Genomic DNA, 27,844 nt, shown 5'->3' on the forward strand with positions numbered 1-27,844 from the left:
TATTTATTTATGGCTGTGTTGGGTCTTTTTTTCTGTGTGCCGGCAAGCGGGGGCTACTTTTCATTGCGGTGTGTGGGCTTCTCATTGCAGTGGCTTGTCTTTGTTGTGGAGCATGGGCTCTAGGCACATGGGCTCAGTAGTTGTGGCACGCAGGCTCAGTAGTTGTGGCTTGCGGGCTCTAGAGCACAGGCTCAGTAGTTGTGGCGCACGGGCTTAGTTGCTCCGCGGCATGTGGGATCTTCCCAGACCAGGGCTTGAACCTGTGTCCCCTGCATTGCCAGGCAGATTCTTAACCACTGCGCCAGTAGGTGAGTCTTAAGAAAGGATTGTACGGGTGTGTTTCTTAAATGAACTAAGCAATATGATTTTACCCTTGGGGTAATAAGGCAGAAGGGAAAATAAAGGATCTGTCCATATAAGGAGATAGAGGAGGGAGAAAGAGCTGTGTATATGGAGAAAGGAGAGGTGTGGCAGAGGGACAAGAGTGACTCCCTCTGCCAGAAGAGAAAAGTGTGACCCAGGTGACATTCCTGTAGACTCAGTCTGTGCGACAAACAATAATAGGAAAGGAAGGACCTCTACTCTTACCCTTATGTGTGAAGAGGATAGTTTTTCTTTTTCTTTTTTGTTCTTTGATATTTAGAGTAAATGGAGAAGTATCTACCAACTTAAATCTTAAGAAATGTAAGACTACAGACCTAGGGATAACTGATGATCTCTCCATAGTCCTTGGATTTTTTTTTTTTTTGCGGTACGCGGGCCTCTCACTGTTGTGGCCTCTCCCGTTGTGGAGCACAGGCTCCGGACGCGCAGGCTCAGCGGCCATGGCTCACGGGCCCAGCCGCTCCGCGGCATGTGAGATCTTCCCGGACCGGGGCACAAGCCCGCGTCCGCTGCATCGGCAGGCGGACCCTCAACCACTGCTCCACCAGGGAAGCCCTGTCCTTGGATATTTTGATTACTGTGATAACAACTATAAGCAATTGGATTTATTTTATATAAACAGAATGTATCCAACAGTGTTCTTAGGATGAAAAAGTTGAAAGCAAAAATAATTGAATAGCCCACTAACGATTTATTCTTGCTTTAATCTTCTATTATTAGGAATGATTGTTTTTACTCTTTCCTTAAAGACTTATAAGTGGATAATTTGTCCTCTTAATTTGACTAACAGTTGTGTTAAAGAAAACTATGAAAGTAAGAAGGGCATTATCTCACCAAGAAGTTAGTAGTAAATCATTTTGCTAAAGGTCTCAAGTCTTACTAGTTCATTCATAAAACAGAATGATGCAATCAGGAAGAACTTACCTTAGTAAACTTTTACACTTCTATGTATTCATTTCCCTCCCAAATACACTGTTCACGGTTCTCTTCATCCTCCCTCACTCCTAAGTAAATAATTTGACAATCTGGTGTTTGATCCTTTTTTTGTGTTCTATTGAAAGTTTAAGACAAAATTTGGGTTTACATTATTTGAAAGGTTGTTTTTTATCATGTCTGAGAATTGCTTTCAGGGAATGACTTTGAAAACTTATTAATATTCTGCTGTCAATTAACTCACTTGTGATTTCAAAAGCATTTTTAATTTCATAAGCCTTTAAAAATTGGCATATAGTTATGAGGAGGTAAATACTGTATTCAAAAGTTGTCAGCCTTCAACTGTGGAGCACGTTTATCCCACAATCGTAATGAAGGTAATACATGGGAACATTTATTTATATTAGTTCAAAATGCTTAGTCACATCATGCAGTTGATGTGAGTGTTCACTGTTTTATTTGAACTTACCAGAAAAGCTCTCTAGGGAGTCTTTCTGCTGCCTTTCATATCAACTTAAAAATTGTGGTGGGAATATTCCTTTATAAGAGGTAAGAATCAGACTATCAGAGCTGGAAGGTACTAAAGAGACAGCTCCATCCAGTGCAGTCCTCCTTTCACATGAGAGGGAAAATGTGGCCCAGAAGAGGTCAAAATGCTATTCCAAGGCCACTTGTGAGCCAAGACATGTATCCTGACTTAAGTCCCACCTTCTGGTTTGGGTGTAGTTATTTCCCCCCGTGTCTTATGCCCAGCTTAGCCAGGGCAGCAGAAGACTTGAACAAGAATAACATTTAATTTCACCTGGCTTTAACCTTTTCTTATTTCAGTGAGTGACTGTCTATAATATTGATACTTTGTCTACATTTTAGTTTATTGTTCTGCTTCAGATTTAGTAACTTGAATAAGATAAGGGCTATACTTAAATTTCAAAGGCAACCACCTTCTTTAATCAGTAGACCTGAATATGTTCACATTATTTCACATTTTAGAATATAAAGAAGGAAATTTACCAATGGCAATTTAATTGGTCTGTGCAACTGCTATCCACTTTTCTTTATCCATGTTTTGTACCTGTTTTCAACAAGTTGGTCTGTGTTGGTGTTTGTTAGTGGTGCCTTACAACCCTAATATACACAACTATTTTTATGTAAGCTAATTTGGTGTTATAATTTTGTGTGTAGGATTTTCTGATAACGTGGTCTTAGATTCATGCTCATTTAATCTTTCACCAGATGCATTATTCCAGTGTTACCTAATCCAGACTTTCTTCTGAACTGGGGAAAACAAATTAGAGATTAGGTAATACAAAAATAGGTCTAGGCCAGTTTCTCACCAATTACCCTTTTTCAGAGACATATAACAGGAATGTATGATATTATGAGGAAATTATAAGATGAGTGTAACAAAATTAACTTATTTTAACTTTCTGAATAGCATTCATTCCTTTAAAGCTGACAGTGGTTGACTTTTCAGAAAACTTATAGGAGAAATCATTTCTGTCCTTCTTGAAACATTGTGTTCTGTGGACATGGTATGTGTGTTTCTATGTTTGGGTGTTCTCTTCTGGATCCCATGGAGTGTTGGTGCTTTTGGAGTGTTAAGCAGTGAACTCAATGATCTTCCCTGTCCTTTAGATCCCTGGACCAAGACATCCTAAGTGACAGCTTAGTGAGCAGCGACAGCAACAAATCGAGTGCATTTTTATGGTGCTCTCTTAAGCCCACGCAAGCCCAGGGAAACACATTGAAGTTTTTCAGTCAACACTTGAAAATCATTGGCAGCAGTTCCAGGCTTTTCACTTAACTCTGAGTTTTTTTGTGCTTTTTATTGTTTGTTTTTAATTCTAGTTGGGTAAGGCTAGAGGAATTATGTTTCAGTTTAACTTCCTTTTTCAGAGAAGTAGCTAAAGTAGTTGAAGCTGTAGCTTCGGTTAAGCTGTAGTTTTAACTTTGGTATATTTCTAGGGCACTGACTCAATCATTTGCATGCATCAGAGTCACCCGGAGGACTCACTAAGACCCAGATTCCTGGACTCCTAACCCCAGAGTTGCTGGTTCAGGAGGTATGAAGTAGGGTCTGAGGGTTTTTATTTCTAACAAGTTCTGTGGTACTGTGGATACTGATGGTCTGGAGACCATGGTTTGAGAACCTCTGTTTTAGGGGATAAATCAATGGGAACTACTCAAAGAGAAGGTATGTGACATTATTATCCTAAGAATATTTTTACTTCATCTCATATAGATATTCAGCAAAACCCTCAGTACAGTTGACCTTTGAACAATATAGGTTTAAACTTGTGTGGGTCCACTTACACGTGGACTTTGTTCACTAAATACGTACTATGGTATTACATGTTCAGCACTGTTCAAAGGTCAACTGTAAGTGAATAATGTTTGTGGAAAGAAAATAGTCCTCAAAGGTCCTTTGGAGGTAGTGAGACAAATACACAAAATGTATTTTATTAACGTCAGTAATGGATATAAGTGGATGAATAATGGTATGGCTCTATATTTGTATGAGCGATTGGGACTCTAAAGTGATGGTGTATCAGGGACTTGGCAATGTCCTATGGGAGTTTCCTGGAAATTGACATTTAAGAGTTAAATGTGTGACAGATTCTGGGCATTTTAGGCTGAAGGAATGGAATATATAGCTCTGGAGTGAGAGTAAACAGGTCCTGTTGTGTTAGACTTGTTTGATTAAAGTCAGAATAGAGTGGGATGCAACAGGAAATGGCTGCAAGACGGAAATGGGGATGTAACTAAAATTAAGTTCAAGATAAAGCATGGAGAGCCCTATGATTTAGTGGGGATGAGAGGGAGTAAATGGCCCCTTAAAAATGATTCTAGAGGATTGGTAGGATAGATTTTTAGAAGAGGCTGAAGATTAATCTCTTCTTTCTGGTAATATTTTAGTGCCTGTATTTTAAGTACTTAGCCAGAGATGAACAGCATTCTGTTTCTGAATTCATGGAGTTCACAGTACAGTGGGAGACACTAGGAAGACAATTTAATGGAATGCTTTAAAAGCACTCTGTGCGGAGCACCCATGGGCTCCCATTAGAGAGGCCTCTAGAAGATAGGAAGGCTTCAGAGGCTGGTGACATTTGAGTTTAATCTGAAAGGATGAACAGTTCAAAAGTGGGGGAGAACAGTCAAGAGCCTTCTAGGGAGAGAAAACCTCCTGTTGTCTCTTATGTGGAGGTGGGAGAGATCAGGGCTGTTGAGAGAGTTCTAGAGCTGTTTTATAGAAAGAGTGTTGGGTTTATGCTGGGGCAGGTCAAGAAACGAGGTGACCGAGAGTGGACAGATGATGAATGTGAATGCTATGTTTTGAACTTTACTTGAGGGAAATAAACCGTAAGAGGTAAGAATGTCAAGATAGGAGACATGGGGCTTCCCTGGTGGCACAGTGGTTAAGAATCCTCCTGCCAATGCAGGGGACATGGGTTCGAGCCCTGGTCCGGGAAGACCCCACATGCCGCGGAGCAACTAAGCCTGTGCACCACAACTACTGAGCCCGTGTGCCACAACTACTGAAGCCCGCGCGCCTAGAGCGCACACTCCGCAACAAGAGAAGACACTGCAATGAGAAGCCCCGGCACCACAACGAACAGTAGCCCCCGCTCACTGCAGCCAGAGAAAGCCCGCGCGCAGCATCAAAAGCCCAACGCGGCCCAAAATAAAAATTAAAAATAAATAAATTTATTTAAAAAAAAAAAAGATAGGAGACATGGAGAGGATTCCATTTTAGGACGATTGTTCAGGAATCTCTGGGGAGGAGGAGGACCAGGGGGAAGACCGAAGACAGGAAATACATCTGAGAAAGAAGCAAGGAATTCCAGAGAAATTTAGGGACTAGAATTGATAGGACTTGTTTGGTGGGGAAGTGAGTGTTCGAGGGAGATGTTGTTTGGCTTAGGCCTTAGTTTTCTGACTCTGAAATTTGGGGCCCTTCACCAGTGCAGAGCATGTGGAAGGATGAACAGGCTCGGGGATTAGATGATGCATGCACTTACGAAGACTTACTCAATTTAAATTCTGAACTGGTGATAGTGGGAATATAAAGGGCATATCTGAGAAAAGTTGCCTGGGAAGTATTATTTGAATTTGGTTTAGATTAAATATGGTGAAGGGGAGAAAGAAGAAGAAAAAACTCATTAGATTCATTAGTCTTGGAAGTTTCAAAAAGGTATTCACAGAAAATGGGAAAATTGAAATTGATTGCAAGAAAGGTAGACTACTCTGAGGGACATCGGGATCGAATGTGTATTGAACTTGAAAGTTAATTGAAGAAGGCGGTGTTATATTAATCTGAATTTGAAAACCAATTATGTTATTCCTTTGAAGCATGTCCATTCTTTCTCAATGACTTATACAGAGTGATTGGTGATACTTTGATAAGATTCTGAAATTTGAAGCATTATATGGAAGGCTAAGAAGGAAATGGCACATCTATGGAAGGTGGTATATGTAAATGGAAATTTTTAAATGATGCATGGTGTTAACTCTCTAATGAAAGACAGGCAGCTTTATACAAATTGCAAGGGAGATAAGTCATAGTATGTTTTTAATTTAATAGTTGGTCATTCTTGGAGAGTGAGTCAACTCCTCAGACTTCATTTACTACTCATGAGACTGGTTTTGGTTTCAGCTAATTTTAGGCCCATGGAAACTTGAGTATACTTTATGAAGAGGAATTAATTAAATTCTTAGATCCTCTAAAACAGTGGTTCTCAACATCGGACAATTTTGTGCCCCAGGGGATATTTGGTGACATCTGGAGACATTTCTGATTGTCTTGACTAGGGTGAGGAGAGGTGTCTAGTGAATAAGGCCAGGAGTCTGTTTAACATCCTGCAATGCACAGGGTAATCGCCCGCAATGAAGAATTGTAAGGTTCAAATGGTAATATTGTCAAGAAACTCTGTTCTAAATATATATTGCCCCTAGGAACCTTTGGATTAAATATAGTTGTGAAAAATTTGGTGTTTTTTTAAAAAACACTAAGATAAGAGAGGCTAATCTAGAACAGGCAAGATTTAGGACTAAAAATGATTTATGAAAAACTTGGGCTAGGGATTTTTTTGAGGAGGCCGTGGTGCTGATTTTTCCCATGGTGGAATTAAAAGTTTGAAACAAGTCTCACTTAGAGGCAGGGGAGAATAATGTGCTTAAAAGCAATATGGAGACTTCTGAATAGTTTGGTATGCACTACTTTGTCAATACAGGTTTGTGCTATTCACACATAGCACATTTAATATAAACTACAGCTAAGGAATTGGTGTAATGATATAATAGCTTACTACTAATAATTTACACCTTATGCTTTCACGTTCATCAGAAAGAAAATAAATATTTACATGCTAGGCACTTTAAATATATTTTGTTTAATTTTCACAAACCTAAAGGTAGATTTAGCTTTCTTTTTTTTTAGATTAGAAAATGTACCTTCAGGAGACTAACCAAAATGTTTTCCCAGTTAATCTTGTTTGTGCTTAATTTATAATCTTTTTATTTATATTCGATGGGTACCTGCCTTAAAGAAACCATACTCATAAAGGCTTAGCAGTGATAAGAACAGGTAATCTCTGTCTTGCATTTCTCTCGCTACGAGAATTATTGTGGTATATTTCATTTACTTAGAAGGAAGTCCTTTAAAAAATGCTTTGGCAATTTTCCATCTGCAGAATCCCATAACGGGTTGTATGTGCAAGATAGTGCAGTACAAATCTAAATTTTGCCAGAAAAGATAAGGGGGAACTTCTGCCATTGTCTTTGGGAGACAGATTTAGGCAGGAAATTATTGTTGCCATAGATAGGTTTTGAACCAACACTTGGAGAGAATATTGAGAGACATTTATACTTCTCAAGGATATTACAGACAATTATTTTTCAGGATTAAGAGAGAAGTAAACTATTAAAAATACATTAAGGTAGAAAGGGTGACTGCACTAATACTAAAACAGGGTTTTAGTCCATAGCTCTTAGTGTATGGCAAGTATGGATCACATCAAGTCTTAATAGTTTTGTGACCTTGGGGAAGTTTTTAAGCCTTTGGAGTCCCAATTTCCTAATCTGTAAATCATTAGATTGTTGTGTGGATTAAAGGAGATAATAATGCAATACGGTCAACGTAATGATTAATATAAAGTGCTTAATAAAGGTAATTATTATTAATATACACGATACAATTAAGCGTAAAGTGGACTTAAACAGGACACAATTGGGAAATACTTCATCGATACCAGAATTCCTTAAGATTTTAGTAACTGTTCTGCCAAAAACTATGAGAAAGTGAATTTTTCAAAGTATAAGTAAAACGGATCTCTTGTTGTAGGGCTTTTCACAACTTCAATTTTCTGTTATGTGTAAGGAGAAAATATGCAACACTTTGTAAAAAGTTTTGACCTTAAGCCCCATTCAGTCTGCCAGTTTCTCATGCTTCGTGGTACACAGTTTGACAAATACTGACTTGGAAAATTCCTCACCTGGCACATTATTATTCCAATATCATGATGCTAAAGACTAGAAGATTTATACCTATAGTCGAATTTCTTGTTGGCTTTGCTAAGTGTGGACTCAGAAGTCTGGAAGGGCACCTGAGCCATCTAGCTCAGTATTCTCCCAAATTGTATCTTTAGGAACATCGGTGGTTTTGACGAGATTTTTGTTGATGTTAATACTTCTTTCTTTTTCTCCTTTGAGGAGAAGTAATTAGTAATTGAGTGAGTGTGTATTACATGTGTGTAAGATATTATAAGGGTTAAGAAAAGAATACAGGGCTTCCCTGGTGGCGCAGTGGTTGAGAGTCCGCCTGCCGATGCAGGGGACACAGGTTCGTGCCCCGGTCTGGGAAGATCCCACATGCTGCGGAGCGGCTGGGCCCGTGAGCCATGGCCGCTGAGCCTGTGCGTCCGGAGCCTGTGCTCTGCAACGAGAGAGGCCACAACAGTGAGAGGCCCACGTACAGCAAAAAAAAAAAAAGAAAAGAAAAGAATACAGCAGTAATTCCTCAGCGCTCATCCTCATTCCCCTCTAAACAACATTTTTGACTGGTCCCTCTGTCTCACTCTCCTTGCCTCCGGCGTGCCACTCCCGTCACATTGGCTGGTCCTTCTGTGTCTGCCTTGCTGGTTTCTCCTCCACCTCTTAGCCCTTATGTGTTGGGTTTCCCAGCCCTCAATCCCTAGACCTCTTCTCTATCTACACTTATTTTCTAAGGGGGTCTCATGGTAGCTTCATGACTTTACACTTAATCTCTATGCTGACAACTCCCCAGATTATATCTCCAACCTAGATTTCTAGCTTGAACATCCTACTAATGTACTAATGTATGTCTAATTACCAGTCACTTCACATTTCTACGTGGCACGTGTCTCAAGCTTCCCATGTCTAAAACCAAGCCCACTCTTCCCATTGCTGCTGCTACCTGGCATTGTTACCTACAGAAGTAAAATGATGGGTAGGCCTGTAATTGACACCCCCTGTAGTCTCTCCCCAGCACATTTTATATAACTGAAGGTCATAACTCCATTTAGTACACGGAGCATATATCATGGATATTAAATTCTGTATTCAGGAATTGTCTGGAATTTCTGGGTTACCATCTGACAGGGGATATACATGTGTGAGTCTCAAATTGTGAAATCAGTTTTATGTGATAGCAAACATACTCCAAAAAGTAGAAAAGAAGATTTTCAAAAAGTCTGTGGTCGAAAGAGTTCGAAACAAAACCCACTTTTCAGCTCCTGCAGCAGCTCCTCAGCTTCATCATTTAAGTGGAGCTGTGTGCCGGTGTCTTCGAATGCCTGTGGGTTTTTGTTTTTCCTTTCTCTTTAAGTGAAACTCAGCTATTCTTAGTACTGTGTGGGTGGGGTGTGAAATTTAATAAGAAATGATTTTTAAAGAGAGGCTACTTATTCATTTGTCATGTTTGGAATAAGCATTATGTTCCTAGGGCAAAAACTGTTGAACTTCCAAGAGTTTTGTCTCACATAGGTAAGTACAGAAATCATCGTTTATCGATTTTTGTTCATTAATTATCTCCAGATGTGGTATTATTTTCTCAAGTGACATTTTTACAGTTTCCACAGTCAGGTAGAGCTGCGTTTTGTAGCAATGGCAGATTAAAAGCTATGAGTCACATGTGTCTCACATTACTGGCAGATTGTCAAATGGAATACAGTTTCATTTTTAGGGATGAAGGTGGGAGGAAAGGAAGAATTTCAACTTCATTTTTTAAAATGCAGCTTACTTTTTGAGTGCAGTATTCCAAGAATTCGTCTTTAACTTTTATCCACACATTTCTTCCTCCTTCTATTTGCCAGTCATTAGAGAAAGGTTTGCTCTATTTTATGTAATGCAATGGAAGAGCTTCCATGAATCAAAAGGTCTGTTAATAGAAAAAGGAGCCGTTGCCTGATAGACTCCTAAATTCCTTCTTCACTTCCTGCATTTGGAATAAAAACAGGCCCTTCCCTCAGAGACAGTAGCGTCAGAAATTATTATGTCACTATGCTTCTTAAAATTTCACTCAGTATCCTGAGCAACCCTTTCCTCCCATTTGGAGGCAGACTGTCTTGTCTCTCATAGAAAACGATGCCGCGGCTGTGATGAGAAGGGCATCTGCTTTGAATGGTCTCAACCGTCTCCCCTGGCCACACACATGCCTCCTCCCTAACCTCATGCATACCTGACAGATTGAAAGCAGATACGGTCCACACACTTTTTTCTACTAGTGACTGCTTATGAAATCATGATCCAGAACCTCATTTCTTGACATTTTTGAAAAAGTTGTGAACAGGTGGCCAGACTACATAAGCAGCAACTGGAGGGCAGGGATTACTTAGTGGCTTGGAGGAGGACCAAGTATTGTGTGAGCCCACCTTCTCTAATGTCAACCCCGTTTCCCAAGCAGCACATCCCGGTCAGCTGAAGCCGCCCAGGGCAGGGCAGGGCAGGGCTGGAACTGATTCCGGAAGGGTTGGGTCCATGCCCTACTCTGGAAGTAGCCTCAGGAAGTGGACGTTTGGGGACATAATCACCCAGGGAGTTGCAGTTGTTCTGAGGAACAAAGGTAAAAGCTTATTTGAGACCAAGAAAAGGGGATGATCGGGGCTGTAGGATTAGGGATAGAAAGAGGGGTGAGTGTGTATGGCAGGGAGGAGACCCGGTGGGGTAGGAAGTTATACTTGAGTCTCTTATTGAACTCCAGATTCCTTGTAGCCAGAGAAGCTTGGGGTAGTGGCAGGTGGTACCACATGTCTCATCTCTCCTGTTAGGATGTAGGGAGTCTTCCCCCGTGGTATCTGGAGCAAAGATATTCCCACTCTATCAGAAATTCCAGCATGAGTTTTTCATCACACTCTTCCTTGTATGATGCTTCAGTAAGACAACTGTATTTGATCTTAACCGAGGTTGGATTGGGCAGGGTGTGGGCTGGGATTTAGGGAGGAAGGATGATTTTGGAGCATGGAGAATTCAGTGCTAGGGAATTTTGATCTTAGGGCAGAACATGACAAGATTGAGCTTACGGGGCCGTCAGTGAAGAAGTTGGTACCTTGAGGAAAAGGTGTATCAAGATATGGAAGAAGGAAAAAAAAAAAGGTATGGAGGAAGAACATAAAGAGAGAACTGGGAGTTGGTTTCAAGCTCTGTGAAGCTTTAGCTTATTTATCCAACTCTTTGTCCTTGATCTGCTGGACTGGCTCTGTGAGTGGCTTTAGGTGACTTATACAGGAACATTGGAAGCTTGGCAGCTCTTAGCCAGGCCTGTGGTTGACTCCAGGGGTACAGTCGTGAGTCAGGTGTGGTTCCAGCTCTCTGCTGTCCACCAGGAGAGATTCTATGAGAGGCTGAGGTGGGTGTATGCACGTGGGCCCAGGGTTAGCTCTTTGGATAAACAGAACGTATTTGGAAATACTTTTGATGATGCCCTAGAATACAGCTGGCTGCACCAAGCTATAATAAAACTAGAATCTCATCCTTTAACACTCTGTTCCCAAACTGTGCTGTCAGATAGGAGAGAGATAGACTTTGGCCATGTAGGCACATTTTTTTTCCCTCCGATTTTGAGCTTTTGGAAAATTGAAGGGTGTTGGCCTAGACAGTCCCTGGTAGATAAAGGGCAGGTGAGGAGGGCTGGCTTGGGGCCAACATGGATGTTTGGCCAACAAGGGTCATACCATACTCGTTTGGCTTGCTCTTTGTTTGACCTTATTCTAGAAACAACTTCTTGTTCAAAGCCTTTCAGAGAAAGAGGGAAAGGAAAGAAGAACATGCAAGAGTGTCTTGAACTGTGCTTCACAGAAATGTCTCTTCTAGGGGGAAAATACTATGTGTGGGGAGACTTGCCTGTCCTCTCGCCACTTCCCTTCCACCATACTGTGTGGTTGAGATGGGTAATTGGAGGACAGTCTTGAAGTGTCTCCTTTACTTGATCTGCTTGCGTTCAGTACTTTTCAGATGTCTGTCTTAAGCCCAGTGAAATGGGTGTGTGGTCTCCTGGTGAGACTCCGGAGGCAAAGGGTTAGATAAGCATTGCCACATTGTCACAGCTCCCGAAAGTGGAGCCAGAAGTCACACGCAGGAGGTCTGAGTCCAGAGCCTGCCCCCCTAGCCACGCTGCTGCCTCGGGGAAGAATGGGCTCTCCTGATGAGAGCCAGAGCATCCGCATGGGTTTTATTTCCCTGGTCCTTTCCTTGGAGATGGTGCTCCTTGATGGAGGATTTGTACGAGTATTTTAAAACAGCTTTGAATAAAGAAAGGATCAGACCTAGAGTTTCCTGGCTCTAAGTATACCTTGAAGTTAGGATAAGGTGGTTACTGATGGATCTTGTTCACTGATGGGCTTACTTGAGGGTTTATGGCTCTTTTCTTCCTGGCCTCTGGCAGAAAGTTTAGAGCTCTGTGATGAGCACATGTTTTCTGGTCCTTTGTCAGGTAGTGAAGAATTACCAGAGCTATTCCATTAACAGAGTGCAAGATGATATCTATGTCATACTTGCTATTTCTTGAATATTAAACAATATTTAAATTAGTGTATAATACACAGAGAAGGCTAGCAACATATTCAACATAGTCATTTTTTCAAACTATTAATGTTTCATCTCTGTCCCTTTTTATGGTAAATTTGGGTTTCACGGAAGGTTTGGATTCTTTGGGCTTTGTCTCTCAGAGCTCTGCTGGGAAGCTTTTTTATCCCAGAGACCATCACTTAATCTTTGTACTCAGCACTTTGAAGCTGCCCTTTGTTTTTGAACCTGTGCCTTTTTTGGGTTATTGATCTATGATTATAAAGAATTCCTTTTATTGCAATTTTAAAGAAAATAACTTTAAAAAAGAAGCCCAGTTATGAGTATCAATACAGTTGGAGTCAAAATTGGATGTTTTAAGTAAGCTAATGTAATTTAACTGTCCTTTGACATCACATAGGAATCTCCTGAGCTTTTATCATTTCAGGATTTCTTTTGCTGACTTACATTTCTGTAAGCTAAATAAATGTGTTCAGATTAGTATTGGTGAGCATCTGTGTGCCATGCACTGTGCTAGGCATTTTTTTAAAAAATTATGGAAATAATTAATTTAGAAAACTCCAGGAACTCAGAGGTTTTGTTTTGGTTTTTGTGGCTTTTGGCCACGCTGAGTGGCATGTGATCTTAGTTCCCTGACCAGGGATCGAATCCACGCCCCCTGCGTTGGAAGCATGGAGTCTTAACCACTGGACCACCAGGGAAGTCCCATGTGCTAGGCATTTTTAATAAAATATTTTAACGTACTTGTCAGGTGGTAGACCCTGTCTTAAGACACTTGGGATGTGGCAGTAAATAAAATCACAAAAATTCCTTTTGGATTATGAAGAGACAGATAATAAACGAATGCATGCAGTTGATGGTTATAAATACAAAAATAAAGCAGGGATGACAGATGGGGAGTGTCAGGCAGGCCGGTTGCAACTTAAATATTGGGGTCCAGCGTGGCGTCACTAAGAAGCCTGTGTGGGTAACTTGGTAAAGAAGTTGGGCCCTGCCCTCACATAGCTTACAGTCTAGTGATAACTGCTGCTTGGTGAGCACTTACCATGAGGCTAGGGACTCTGCTAAATACCTGTGTACTTTTCTTATGATGTCCTGGAATAAGGGCCATTATTTGCAGTTTCTCCAGAAGGACATGGAAGCTTCAAGAGTTAAGTAAATTGCAGAGATGAACATAGCTAGTGGGACCTACATCTGACCCAAAGACCATGCTTTTGAACAGGGAATTATACCATGTCAACTGTTGAAATATCTGTTGTAAGGGAATTAGCCTATTTGTAGATCAGACTGTCTTATTTTGGGTTCTGATGGGTTAGGCAATATCTTGGATGGCTTATAGAGAGACTGATACCATGAGCTTCTCCTCTGCCCTCACGCTTGCTCTATTTGGAAGCCTTGGGGTTGTGCCCTGTGGCCACAGCAGGGAAAGGAGCCGCCTGGTTACTGACTTGCATACAATGAGATGTGTTTGTTGTGTGTCACAAGTTGACCTCTATTGACTCCAGCAAATCATTGACTACTTGAATTCCTGGCATTACATTTCAGTGATAGAACAGCAGTTTGGCTGGCATGTGTGTCACTGTGTTCAAGAGCGTGTTATAAATGCTCATATTCAGAAGGGATTGTGAAATGAGGGAGAGGTTGTAGTGCCAAGGTCACTGCTTATTGTGAGTGTTTATTCCAAAATAGGCCATACCTGGTGTTTACAATTATTGCTTTATCATAATACAAAGTAAATGAGTGTGTTGGATTAGAAACCTTTAGAGAGGGCTGTGGAAAGGAGGTCAGGGGTTCAAGAGAGCTCTGTTCCTCTTTCTGCCCTCAGTGTACTTATGAGAAAAGTGGGGTGGTTTGCATTGACTGTTAAGAGTGTGGTGATTTTCAGCCTAATGTATCCTTTTCATTGAGTATTGATGGTTCTTTGTGCTTTGGTTAATGTCTGAAGTGTGTTTGTTGGTCATTAATATAAAAAGAGGCTATATATTTTATCACTTTTTTTTTTTTGCCCGTGCTGTGTGGCTTGCGGGATCTCAGTTCCCCAACCAGGGATTGAACCCAGGCCATGGCAGTGAAAGTGCTGAATCCTAACCACTAGACCACCAGGGAATTCCCAATATAACTCTTTTTTTTTTTTATTGTCAGTTTCTAGTGATTTTTTTCCCCCCACTTCTTTGAAAAATGTTGATTTTGTTTTTACAAGATGATTTTCTTTTTTACTTAAGAGATAAGCTATGATTTAAGTACTTGGGCTATAAAATTTATTTGCTTTTTTGCAGTATGTATCTTTTTCTATATGTGTACTTTAAGTGTACAATTCACAGACTTTAGAGATGGAACTCACTTAAATAGCCAGCTTACAGATGAAAATATAAGAAATTTTCAGCGCCCTAGAAGGCCCTCACCTTTTTCCAGTCACTTCCAACCTCCCCTACCAGGGTGAACAGTATCCTGACTCCTAACATCATATCTTTGTTATGCCTGTTTTTGTTCTCGACTTGAATGAATAATACAGTCTGTGTTCTGTTTGGCTTCCTTTACTTCCCATTGTTTGTCAGATTGAACCATATAGCTGCAGGTTGTTTGTTCTCATTGCTATGGAATATTTCATTGTGTGGATATTCCATAATTTATCCATTCTGCTGTTAAAGACATAGATGTAGCTCCAGTTTATTCTATTATGAATTGTGCTTCTATAAAGGTTCTCATGTGACTTTTGGTGAACATCTGTAAGCATTTCTGTTGGGTATACATCGAGGAGTGGAAGCACTAGGTCACAGAATATGCATATACTGTATATTCAGCTTGAATAGTTGCTACCAAATGTATTAAAGTAGTTGTACCAATTTACATTTCCACAGTAGGGTGAGAGTTTGTGGATTTTACTTTTGTTATGCTGTTTTGGGGGTAGGTGAGAGGCAAATGTTGTTCTTAAGTTCATTTCAGTTCATGTTTATCTTACGGGAAGGAATGGTTGTAGCTGTCTTCATGGATTCTTTGAAAGTGAAGTTAAATGTTTGTCTCCTCATTCTCTCCCCCTTTTCTTTGTCTCCCTGTGTATATATGTTATATATGTGTGTTTTATATGTCTTACACACATGATGTGTGTGTATACATATATATTTTCTTATAAATGTACTACTTATGACTCTTAGACTGAAAAGCGACCTTGGAGGTCATCTAGCTCAGGCTCCTGCATCTCTCTGAATTAGCAATGATCCTGCTTAAGTCTCTGACGGAAAGCACCAGTAGTTTAGGGTCATCCATCTCTTTGTTAATTAGCTTATGTTTTCTCGTCCTCAACGTTGCGGTGACATCTGCCTCTTTAACTTTTCCCACGAATGTCATGCCCTTTTACAGGTGAGGGGGAAACTCATGATGCTTATAATAGAGTGAAATCTCTTTAGGCAGAGATTCACGGCTATGTTTTAAACTGCACTTTTCAACATCTGCAGGGTTTGGTCTCTGAGCAATTTTCTCTGGGGAACTTGAGTGAAAAATCCCTCACGCAAAGTGGAAAAGAAAACTCAGGGCAAAATTACTTTTGTTTTTTCCTATTTAAGGTTTTTTCCCCCCATTTCCTGATTTTTTTCTGCCGTGAGCACGCATTGATTTTCCCCCCCTTTTGATTGGGTTTAAACATTGTTTAAAATGAAAACTTATAAATGCAAATAACACATTTAAAAAATCAGACTGGGGCTTCCCTGGTGGCGCAGTGGTTGAGAGTCCGCCTGCTGATGCAGGGGACACAGGTTCGTGCCCCGGTCCAGGAAGATCCCACATGCCACGGAGCGGCTAGGCCCGTGAGCCATGGCCACTGAGCCTGTGCGTCCAGAGCCTGTGCTCCGCAACGGGAGAGGCCACAACAGTGAGAGGCCCACGTAACGCAAAAAAAAAAAAAAAAAAAAAAAATCAGACTGTAATGAATAAAGTAATGAAAAAAAGACAACCTTGCTTTTTATAGAAAACTGACAATTATATTTCATGAAATCAATGAATATGGAAAAATCCTTCTGATGGATAATATACTAAGGTTTCTGAACTTCCAGGTGGTATTAATATTCATAGAACTTTAGAATACAAATGAGTTTTTTCTAGGTTCATAGATATTACTAATGGATATTTTCTTTTTTCTTTACAGGCAAGAAGAGACTGATAGGAGAGTGAAAAATGTAAGATATATTTAATGGGACATTATAAATGGTTTTTTACTTACATGTTTTGTGAAAAGGTAGTGGGATCTAAAAATATCTGATATATTCTCTATCCTTTTTCTAAGTTTTGCTAGAAACAAATTCTAATTGTGTTTAAATATGGTTGAAACATGTATTTTCTGACCTCATAGTATAAGAAGGTGGGTTAAATCTAGGGAGTGGGTCCTTACATGTTAGTAATGTGGTAAAGGCAAATGAATAGGCTATAGGATTTTTAGGAGAGCAAGTCAGAAACCACCAAAATCAGACTTTAAGGAAAAACACTAAACGTTTAAGGACTGTGGGCAATTGCCCAATGTAGACTTATATCTATAATATTCTGCATATTAGAAGAATTTCTAAAAATGTCACGGCTTTATTGAAAAACATAAGAGCTCAATATCATTATTAGGGAAGCTGAGAATTTTTGATTTTAAGTGTGCAGTTTGTAAGACTGTTGGAAAACTATTACTTTAAAAGTTTAATTTATGTTTTCTTACTGTAAATTTTTTCCTTCTTCATGTGTACCGGTAGAGTATAAATACCTGTTGGGGTCTAGGCTTTTGCTCTGAGAATGTGCTCAGAGATGGAAATCTAAGAAGAATTAACATTTTTAGTGACCCTTCTCCTTTACATAATTTAAAAGAAAATCTACTTTTCAACCATAGATACTGTCTTTTATCTAGAGTGCTCACTTGCATTTGACCTTGCCATTAGTTACTAAATAGACTGATCTTGTTGTTTCATGGAATTTTTTTTTTAAAGGTTTTGATAACTTTGTACTGGCTGGGAAGAAAAGCACAAAGTAACCCCTACTATAATGGTCCCTATCTTAATTTGAAAGCATTTGAGAATCTTTTAGGACAAGCTCTGACTAAGGTAAGGAAACTCTATCTATATGAGACAACTACTCTAACTTGTACTGCTTCTCATCTTCCCCTTTCCCCTTTGTCTCTTTTTTCCACATGCCCTCTGCCTTCTTCTCCTCCCTCTATAATATATGGCGGCTCTGATTGGGATGGGTGGAGAGGATTGTTACTCATTTGCTGGCTTTGTAAGCCACCACAAGGAGGGAGTAAGTATTTCAGAGCAGTTTCCAGGGTATATGATATAGGTATACGTATTTATTTCTTAATTTTAGGTAACTCAACAAAATACTAATTTACTTTCTTTCTTAGGCACTTTATATAACGTAACTCTTTCTATATTCATTATGAACTTAACCTGTAATAGAGAGGTGCTTCAGGGCTATTAAAATATATGGAAGTTACTCATTTCTTTATCTTACTGTCTTGCCATGAGTCATTATATCTCAAATGCCAGCGCTGACCAGACTTGGCCAAATCTTCACTCGTAATATTCAAATGGGAAAATGAACTTCACTATGGGGGTATTTATGCAGGAGAATCTGCTGCGTGCAGAAGAAAATATGTCATCAAAATAATATATGATCATCTAATTAATATTAGTTGCTTGATGGGTCTTTATGATGATTAATCAGGCATTTAACATTAGTCTCTGGCACATTGTAAGGATGTAATAAATGTTAGTTACTATAATTGGAAGATAGAAATTTTAGGATGAAAATGATCACTTTGCCTTATAACTACTCTGATCTCTAAATAGTTTTGCCTGAACCCAGCCACATACATTATAGGGAGATGGGATTATAGTCTAGAAGGTTAGGGTATTCCTTCTGGATTTTTATTTTCTAATTGTTAAGAGTTGATAATACCCTATTTAAATTCCTTAAAACAGTTAATTCAGATAACAGCTGAGATGATACCATGCACAAGCATTGTACTAGTTGTTGAGAAAACACTCATACAAGGCTGATGACCCATCCTTACAGCACAACCCTCTGATGTAGACAGATGAACAGGTAGGTCAGTGCAATGGAGGAGGGCAAGGCTCTGAAGGATGAATGTGGCAGGGATTTGAGCAAGGGCAAAGCCTTGCCTTACAGGTATTTCAGCTAAGAAAACATCCAGTTAAAAATAACATAGGACTTTGGCTCTTGCATTAGTGTTCTCATTACAGCCTTTGGTTCTTTTTATGGCAGTCTGACTCAGGCTGAATCATCCTAGTAGAGTGTTTGTGCTGGGAATGCTTTATTCGAGGCTGCTTCCTATCACCAGTATCAAAATCAGAGTAGATAAAAAAGAATTTTCAGGGACTTCCCTGGTGGCGCAGTGGTTAAGAATCTGCCTGCCAGTGCAGGGGACACGGGTTCGAGCCCTGGTCTGGGAAGATCCCGCATGCTGCAGAGCAACTAAGCCCGTGTGCCACAACTACTGAGCCTGTGCTCTAGAGCCCGTGGGCCACAACTACTGAGCCCGCATGCCACAACTACTGAAGCCCGTGTGCTTAGAGCCCATGCTCTGCAACAAGAGAAGCCACCGCAATGAGAAGCCCATGCACCACAACAAAGAGGAGCCCCCGCTCGCCACAGCTAGAGAAAGCCCACGCAGCCATATGACCCACGCAGAAGACCCAATGCAGCCGTAAATAAATAAATTTATTAAAAAAAAAAGAATTTTCATAGGTAAAACTATAGTTGTGGTTCCGTTCCATTATTGTGGAGTGTGGAGAGCCATAAGAGGTGCGTAAATATATGAGCTGTTTTGCATCTGTTCTGTTAAAATCAAAACCCTTGTGTTCATCAGACTTTTCTCCCTTAAATAGATAACGCTTAATGGCCAATCCAAAATATATATTAAAAAAAATACTTGCAGTAAGCTGTTGACCCTTAGTCATCCTATAAGTTGTAGGTGACTCATTTTAGGTGACTTGTCAGAGTAAAGTCCTTGGTGGGGGTTAGGGGGAGGAACCAGGCAACGGGGCCAAACTTAGGTTCTTTTATAACCATGGTGGCACATCATCATTATCTTTAACACTTACGAGGTCAAAAATCATCTCCTTGAGTTGAACTCTAAGGCTTCAACAAGTGTGTGTCTAAGAAACCTGGTAAATCTAAAGATTTACTTAGAATTTTAAAACCTATATTTTTTAAGAAGTATTTTGGTGGTACCAGCACTAAACCCAGCTTCCCTACCCGCTTGGAAACAGGGTACAAAGCAGGCACTTTCATTTTCATGCTAGGATGTCAGCTCTAATTCCAGGGTGTGTGTGGCGTCTAAAATATATGAAATCTCACATAAGTCTACTAGACCCTACTGGCACTTAAACATTTGTCAAACAATTCAACCACGAATTAACATCCAGTCTTAGCCAAAAGTATGCCTGAGACAGCTGCTAATTATTCATTGTAAACATTCTTTCTTCAGCTTTTTATCGTATCTTGAGAATGTTCCTAATTAAAAGTTGAAAGAATAGTACAACAAATACCCACCTGTGTTCCATCGGATTTAATCATTAAACATGTCCCATATTGGCTTTATTTATGTATCTATCTGTGTTTTAATTAATCATTTCAAGGTAAATTGCAGACAACTCACCCTTAAATACTCAGCATGCATCTCTTAACAGTAAGAATATTCTTCCATATACCTGTGATGTCTACTAGACTAAAGAACAGTCATGAATTCCACATTAGTTAATATCCAGTCTATATTCAGAACATCCCAATTGTCTCCCAGCTCTCTTTCATAGCTTTTTTTCTGAATAATGTTTTTTTTTTTTTTTTTCGGCCTTTTTTTTTTTTTTCTTTTTTTTTTTTTTTTTTTTTTAAACATCTTTATTGGGGTATAATTGCTTTACAATGGTGTGTTAGTTTCTGCTTTATAACAAAGTGAATCAGCTATACATATACATATGTTCCCATATGTCTTCCCTCTTGCGTCTCCCTCCCTCCCACTCTCCCCATCCCACCCTTCCAGGCTGTCACAAAGCACCGAGCTAATATCCCTGTGCCTTGCGGCTGCTTCCCCCCAGCTATCTACCTTACTACGTTTGTTAGTGTGTATATGTCCATGACTCTCTCTCGCCCTGTCAAAACTCACCCCTCCCCCTCCCCATATCCTCAAGTCCGTTCTCCAGTAGGTCTGCGTCTTTATTCCTATCTTACCCCTAGGTTCTTCATGACATTTTTTTCCCTTAAATTCCATATATATGTGTTAGCATACGGTATTTGTCTTTTTCTTTCTGACTTACTTCACTCTGTATGACAGACTCTAGGTCTATCCATCTCATTACAAATAGCTCAATTTCATTTCTTTTTAAGGCTGAGTAATATTCCATTGTGTATATGTGCCACATCTTCTTTATCCATTCATCCGATGATGGGCGCTTAGGTTGTTTCCATGTCCTGGCTATTGTAAATAGAGCTGCAATGAACATTTTGGTACATGACTCTTTTTGAATTTTGGTTTTCTCAGGATATATGCCAAGTAGTGGGATTGCTGGGTCATATGGTAATTCTATTTGTAGTTTTTTAAGGAACCTCCATACTGTTCTCCACAGTGGCTGAACCAATTCACATTCCCACCAGCAGTGCAAGAGTGTCCCCTTTTCTCCACACCCTCTCCAGCATTTATTGTTTCTAGATTTTTTGATGATGGCCATTCTGACTGGTGTGAGATGATATCTCATTGTAGTTTTGATTTGCATTTCTCTAATGATTAATGATGTTGAGCATTCTTTCATGTGTTTGTTGGCATTCTGTATATCTTCTTTGGAGAAATGTCTATTTAGGTCTTCTGCCCATTTTTGGATGGGGTTGTTTGTTTTTTTGTTATTGAGCTGCATGAGCTGCTTGTAAATTTTGGAGATTAATCCTTTGTCAGTTGCTTCATTTGCAAATGTTTTCTCCCATTCTGAGGGTTGTCTTTTGGTCTTGGTTATGGTTTCCTTTGCTGTGCAAAAGCTTTGAAGTTTCATTAGGTCCCATTTGTTTATTTTTGTTTTTATTTCCATTACTCTAGGAGGTGGGTCAGAAAGGATCTTGCTGTGATTTATGTCATAGAGTGTTCTTCCTATGTTTTCTTCTAAGAGTTTGATAGTTTCTGGCCTTACATTTAGGTCTTTAATCCATTTTGAGCTTATTTTTGTGTATGGTGTTAGGGAGTGATCTAATCTCATACTTTTACATGTACCTGTCCAGTTTTCCCAGCACCATTTATTGAAGAGGCTGTCCTTTCTCCACGGTACATTCCTGCCTCCTTTATCAAAGATAAGGTGTCCATATGTGCGTGGGTTTATCTCTGGGCTTTCTATCCTGTTCCACTGATCTATCTTTCTGTTTTTGTGCCAGTACCATACTGTCTTGATTACTGTTGCTTTGTAATATAGTCTAAAGTCAGGGAGCCTTATTCCTCCAGCTCCTTTTTTCGTTCTCAAGATTGCTTTGGCTATTCGGGGTCTTTTGTGTTTCCATACAAATTGCGAAATTTTTTGTTCTAGTTCTGTGAAAAATGCCAGTGGTAGTTTGATAGGGATTGCATTGAATCTGTAGATTGCTTTGGGTAGTAGAGTCATTTTCACAATGTTGATTCTTCCCATCCAAGAACATGGTATATCTCTCCATCTATTTGTATCATCTTTAATTTCTTTCATCAGTGTCTTATAATTTTCTGCATACAGGTCTTTCGTATCCTTAGGTAGGTTTATTCCTAGATATTTTATTCTTTTTGTTGCAATGGTAAATGGGAGTGTTTTCTTGATTTCACTTTCAGATTTTTCATCATTAGTATATAGGAATGCCAGAGATTTCTGTGCATTAATTTTGTATCCTGCTACTTTACCAAATTCATTGATTAGCTCTAGTAGTTTTCTGGTAGCATCGTTAGGATTCTCTATGTATAGTATCATGTCATCTGCAAACAGTGACAGCTTTACTTCTTCTTTTCCGATTGGGATTCCTTTTATTTCCTTTTCTTCTCTGATTGCTGTGGCTAAAACTTCCAAAACTATGTTGAATAAGAGTGGTGAGAGTGGGCAACCTTGTCTTGTTCCTGATCTTAGTGGAAATGCTTTCAGTTTTTCACCATTGAGGATGATGTTTGCTGTGGCCTTGTCATATATGGCTTTTATTATGTTTAGGAAAGTTCCCTCTATGCCTACTTTCTGGAGGGTTTTTATCATAAATGGGTGTTGAATTTTGTCGAAAGCTTTCTCTGCATCTATTGAGATGATCATATGGTTTTTCTCCTTCAATTTGTTAATATGGTTTATCACATTGATAGATTTGCGTATATTGAAGAATCCTTGCATTCCTGGAATAAACCCCACTTTCTGAATAATGATTTAATGAAAGTTGACATATTACATTTGGTTGTTAAAGAACCTAGGAGTTCCTGGGGCTTCCCTGGTGGCGCAGTGGTTAAGAATCCTCCTGTCAACGCAGGGGACACAGGTTCGATCCCTGGTCCGGGAAGATCCCACACGCTGTGGAGCAACTAAGCCTGCGTGCCGCAACTACTGAGCCCGCGTGCTGCAACTACTGAAGCCTGCGTGCCTAGAGCCATTGCTCCGCAACAAGAGAAGCCACCACGATAAGAAGCCCGTGCACCTCAACTAGACGAAGCCCGCACACAGCAACGAAGACCCAAAGCATCCAAAAATAAATAAAATTAAAGAAAAAAAAAGAAAAGAAAACCCTCTGCTTTAAAAAAAAATAAAAAAGAACCTAGGAATTCCTATCTCTGTATTAGTATCATCACCTGAAAGTAACATTTCTGATTTTTACTATTGTAACAAAATTACCTTCACCATATTAAAAAAAATTATAGTTACTAGCTATTCATTGAGTACTATGTATTAGAACTATGCTAAAGGCTTTATAAATTCTACTTACATGCTAATTTTAAAAAGTCCAGTTGTATTTTGCTATTAACTTTCCTAGAGGAATGTTAGTTAAAAATGCTTATTTTAGTAAGTTCTATATGATTTACAAACCTATGGTTAATAACATTTACATATTTCTAAATAGCTGTTATATGAGCTAAACAAGTATTTCATTTAGATCCAGGGAAAATGTTTTATATTCAACAAACAAGTCTACTTTCCTTGGTTCACATCTAGGTTTTGAGTGAAAATAAATGAATTTGTGAAGTGTACGCCTGCTATTCTTGCCCCTCTCTCTTTTAAAACTTTTCTTTCTGTTAAAGAACTTTGTTATGGCTTTTTTGTTTATTTAATAAAAATGAGCCCTAATATTTCCTGGAGGTAGGCTGAATATAATCTTATTAACTTTTCTCCTTTTGGATATCAAAATTAAGGTTGGCTTTTCTCATTGCCTCCTTTCATGTTTATTGCCAGAAAACTGTAGATAATAATTGATTTTAGCCTTTGAATGTTACTCTAATTTTTAGCTTTTCTTTTATTAAAACGTTCCCCCTTATTATTACCTTATTAAATAATATGGAATACCTCCATATAGTCACATGAGTGCCATGTATTAGTTGTGGGAAAACACTTACAGATTTATATTCTGATTTTTATCAGATTTTTTTCTGATATTTAATGGGGCAGTCTCATTGCCTCACCTATCAAATGCAGCACAACTTGAACTATTGCAAATCAATAAGCGATAACTGATTACATTTTTGGAAGTTTATGCTAACTTACAAGTCTTTAAAAAATGTTCTTCAGGCACTTGAAGAGTCCAGCTTCCTGAAGAGGAGTGGCAGAGACAGTGGTTACGGTGATATCTGGTGCGCTGAGCGTGGAGAATTTCTTGCTCCTCCAGGCAACTATAAGAGAGAAGATTCATTTGAAAGCTTGGACTCTTTGGGGTCTAGGTCATTCACAAGCTGCTCCTCTGATATCACGTTGAGGGGGGCACGTGAAGGTGAGTTACGTTTTGGACTGGACGGTTTATTTTTATTTCTTTGTGTATTGAGAGAAAATTGGGAATTGGAGAGAGTAGAAAAATGGGAGTGAAACTGTTGAGGCAAAAATTTCGCCAAGAAGTATATTTTTGTAGAGATGGAAATATAATTGGGGGTGTCTTTTCTTTCCTTCTTTCCTTCCTCCCTCCCTCCCTCCCTTCCTTCTCTCTGTCTCTCTTTCTGTCTCTCTGTCTGTCTTGTTCCTTCCTCAGTATATTGCCACTAGAGGGGTGATAGTTTCACTTCTTTTAATCTTCTGTTTTTAGAGGAGTTTGGGGAAGAGACAGTTAACTATGACCTGTTTTATCAGCGATAATCTATCCTAATTCTTTTCTCTCCAGATTCAGGTTTAATAATCTCTGCCTCTGAGGCCTAGTAACTGATATATCTAAACATAAAAAAGAAAGTAAATAAGATTCTATAAAAGTCTGTTCTAGCTCCTGAATAAACTTTCTTTCCTTTTCTTACTTTTCTGCAAAAGATAAAAAAAAAAAAAAAAAACTAAGAAAAAACAGGAAAATATTTTAATAATTATCTCCACCTAAGAAAAGAAATGATTGATATCTGTCATGATAGAATATTATGCTAAACTTTGATTAAGTAACAACACTGGCATTGTGTTAGAAAACATCTTTTGCGTCTGTCAGGGTCAGAGTAAACCCAGGACAAGTGTGAAAGGAATGTGTTAATGAAAGTTTCTGTTGTGGGAAGGAACTTTCTTTCAAAATCCCAATATTGTGGTCAAATCTGTTATTTAAATGCAAGTCTTTTTCCCCTGGCTATTGGGTGGTGTCAGAAATTTCTGACTGTATGCCTCTCGCAATTCAAATTGACTAGATTGAAACCACAAGTGAAGTTTCTTCAACTATTTCTGTGCTTCCACCATCAGCATGAAAAATTGAGAGTTCTGGTTGTGAGTTTTTGCCAGATTGTTAGAGAGTTTACTTTGCTTGTTTATTTTGATTATTATTCTTTATTTTAAGTGTTTTTCCTAATTTTTTTTTGCGGCCTAATGTTTTTATTATAAAAAATTTCAAACATCAGCAAAGTTGGAAGAATTTTACATGAATACCCATGTACCTGCCACCTAGTTTTACCATAACATTTTACTGTGCTTGCTTTATCACATACCAAGCTCTCATTCTCTATGCATTTATTATCCATCTTATTTTTTGAGGCACTTCAGAGAACATTACACGTGTCCTAAATGCTTCAGCATGCAATCATTAGCTAGAATTCAACCTTTATTTGCTTTTGTTCTTTTAATGTAAATTTACATAAAAGCAATGTACAATGAATTTGTTTTTCAAAAATAGAATGAATCCACAAATATTATAACAAAACCCCAAATTCTTTAGCTTTTTGAGTAGTCGTGGCATTTAGACGTTTAAAAAGTGAATGGCTATTTGCGTTAACCTTTACAATTACTGCTGTATTTGTTGGCTGTTTGCTGTCTAGCTTTAATGTTTTCATAGCCCAGATGACTCTTATAATAGTTTTAAGGAAATGAATGAGTTCATAATTCACCTGAGTGATTAAAGCTGTAAAAGCAGAGGTTGAAATTCTCAACCCACTACATTACTTTGTCCTGACTGAAGAACCTAACACATGTGATGTTTGAATTCATATCTGACCAACAGAAATAAAAGGGACCCGTATTGAAGGCATGTGGGAGTATACAGACTCCAGTCAGTTCAGATGCAGCGGTCCGGTGGTGTGACTTGAAACACTGTCCTCAGATATGTTGGGTTGGGTTCCTGGCCCTTGTGAGGAAAAGCAGAGGCTTACTGTCATGCTGCTTCCTGATCTTGGGAAGGGAGTTGCAGACCATGTTTGAAGAGGGTGGAAGTGAAGACTTGGTAATTACAACTAAGGAAAAAAAAAAAAGAAAATCCTGGGGGCCACCAGGATGATAAAACATTTTTGTGATCAGTATGTTGAAACTCCGCTGCCTACCAGGTTGTAGTCCCAAATTGATGATCAATATAATATGATATTTTTAGGTTAACAGAATTGCAAAGTCATATTCCTTAGTTTTATATGAAGCCTCTGTTGACTGAAAAAAAGAAAAGCAAAAACACAATCTAAAGGTTGAGAATTATGTTTTATTCAGCAGACTTGCTGAGGACTTAAGCCCAGAAGACAGTGTCTCAGATAGTTCTGAGGGACTGCTCTGAAGAGGTGAGGGTGGAGCCGGGATAAATAGGAGTCTTTGTAAAACAAAACAAAACAAACAAACAAACAAAAAACAACTCACTCAGGTAGTCAGAACATCAAAAGATTACTGTTAATTAAAGAAAAGCCAGACATCTCAAGTTAATGAACTTCAAGCTTTCCTATGTATGGAAAGATGAAAGAGTCTGGGCTCACTGAAATCATTCCTTTGACACACACCTTAACTATATGGGGCGAGTAGCCTGCTTTTCTCCATCCTGAATCCCCTCAGGGTGCATAGTCGGGGACAGGTGCAGTGGCTGCTGGCTGGCTGGCCGCAGTATCCTTTGTTTACTGATATGGCTGGCTGGCCGCAGTATCCTTTGTTTACTGATATGGCTGGTGGCATTTTTCATCCATATCTCTTACCAGATCAAGAATATTTGCCTACTCTGCAGCACACTGTACTGGACTAAAAAAAAAAAAAAAAAAAAAAAGCTTAAAAAATTCCGAAGTAGAAGGATCTTCTGTACAAATTTAACATGTACAAGATTTTAGCAAGAATCCTTGACATTTCTCTCTTATTTTCAAAAAATGTACTAATTTAGGAGGCAGTAAAAACAAAGCGCAAGATTATTGACTATTAATCCTTCTGGTCATAGCTGCTATACTTCCTCCTTTCTTTCCATGACTCTCCTTTCCCTGTTCCCGTCTCAAGGTCTCCTAGCTGTGTGTTCAACCGCTTCCTGTAGCCTCCTCTCTGTTACTACTGTAGACTCGTGCCAGGCACGGGGGAGGGGACGAGACTGCCTTTGACTCAGGTTTACCCTGCAGGTGTGCTCCTGCCTAGAGCCCACAGCTCCCAGGTCCTCAGGTACTGTGCACAGCCAGCCTCTGAGAGCTCCGGCGGGAAGCATGCAACATTTGCAAAGTTTCTTAACAAATACACAGAGGCAGGAAGAAAAGGGCAGAATGGGAGGCAGCTGAAGCTTGTATCTATCGTGTCTATATCGTATCTCTTGTGATGTTTTGTACCCTCATTTCTTCCCATGTATTTAAAAGAACAAACTGACTTTTTTTTTTTTTTGAGAACAGATTAGTGTTTGCATCTATCTGACCTTGAGGTGTATCAAAGTGTATTCTTTCAAATTTGTGTGTAAATGATGTTGAATCAAAATACAAGGTTCCCAATATTTCCGTGACCACCATCAGAAAAAGCCTCGAGTTCTGTGTTCTCTTAATATTTTGGGGGGACATTAGAAGTCATTTGGTCCAACCTCATGTGTAATGTGTGATTCTTGCTCATAGGCGTCTCACAAGGATCTATCAAACTTCTTTGTGCTTTTTGCATCTCTT

At 39.2% G+C, this 27,844-nt stretch overlaps 1 protein-coding gene across 47 annotated transcripts in view; it reads left to right on the forward strand.

Moving 5' to 3' along the window:
- LMO7 (LIM domain 7) overlaps positions 1 to 27,844 on the forward strand; it is a 201,503-nt gene that overhangs the window by 121,491 nt on the left and 52,168 nt on the right. For all 47 annotated transcript variants that reach the window (XM_032611074.1, XM_032611061.1, XM_032611073.1 and 44 more), the window contains 3 exons: positions 16,493 to 16,523; positions 17,310 to 17,423; positions 24,096 to 24,294. In XM_032611074.1, coding sequence (XP_032466965.1) covers positions 16,493 to 16,523; positions 17,310 to 17,423; positions 24,096 to 24,294 — 344 coding nt within the window. The remainder of the gene's footprint in view (positions 1 to 16,492; positions 16,524 to 17,309; positions 17,424 to 24,095; positions 24,295 to 27,844) is intronic.

This window comes from Phocoena sinus, chromosome 18 (assembly GCF_008692025.1).
Source record: "Phocoena sinus isolate mPhoSin1 chromosome 18, mPhoSin1.pri, whole genome shotgun sequence".
Lineage (NCBI taxonomy): Eukaryota > Metazoa > Chordata > Mammalia > Artiodactyla > Phocoenidae > Phocoena > Phocoena sinus.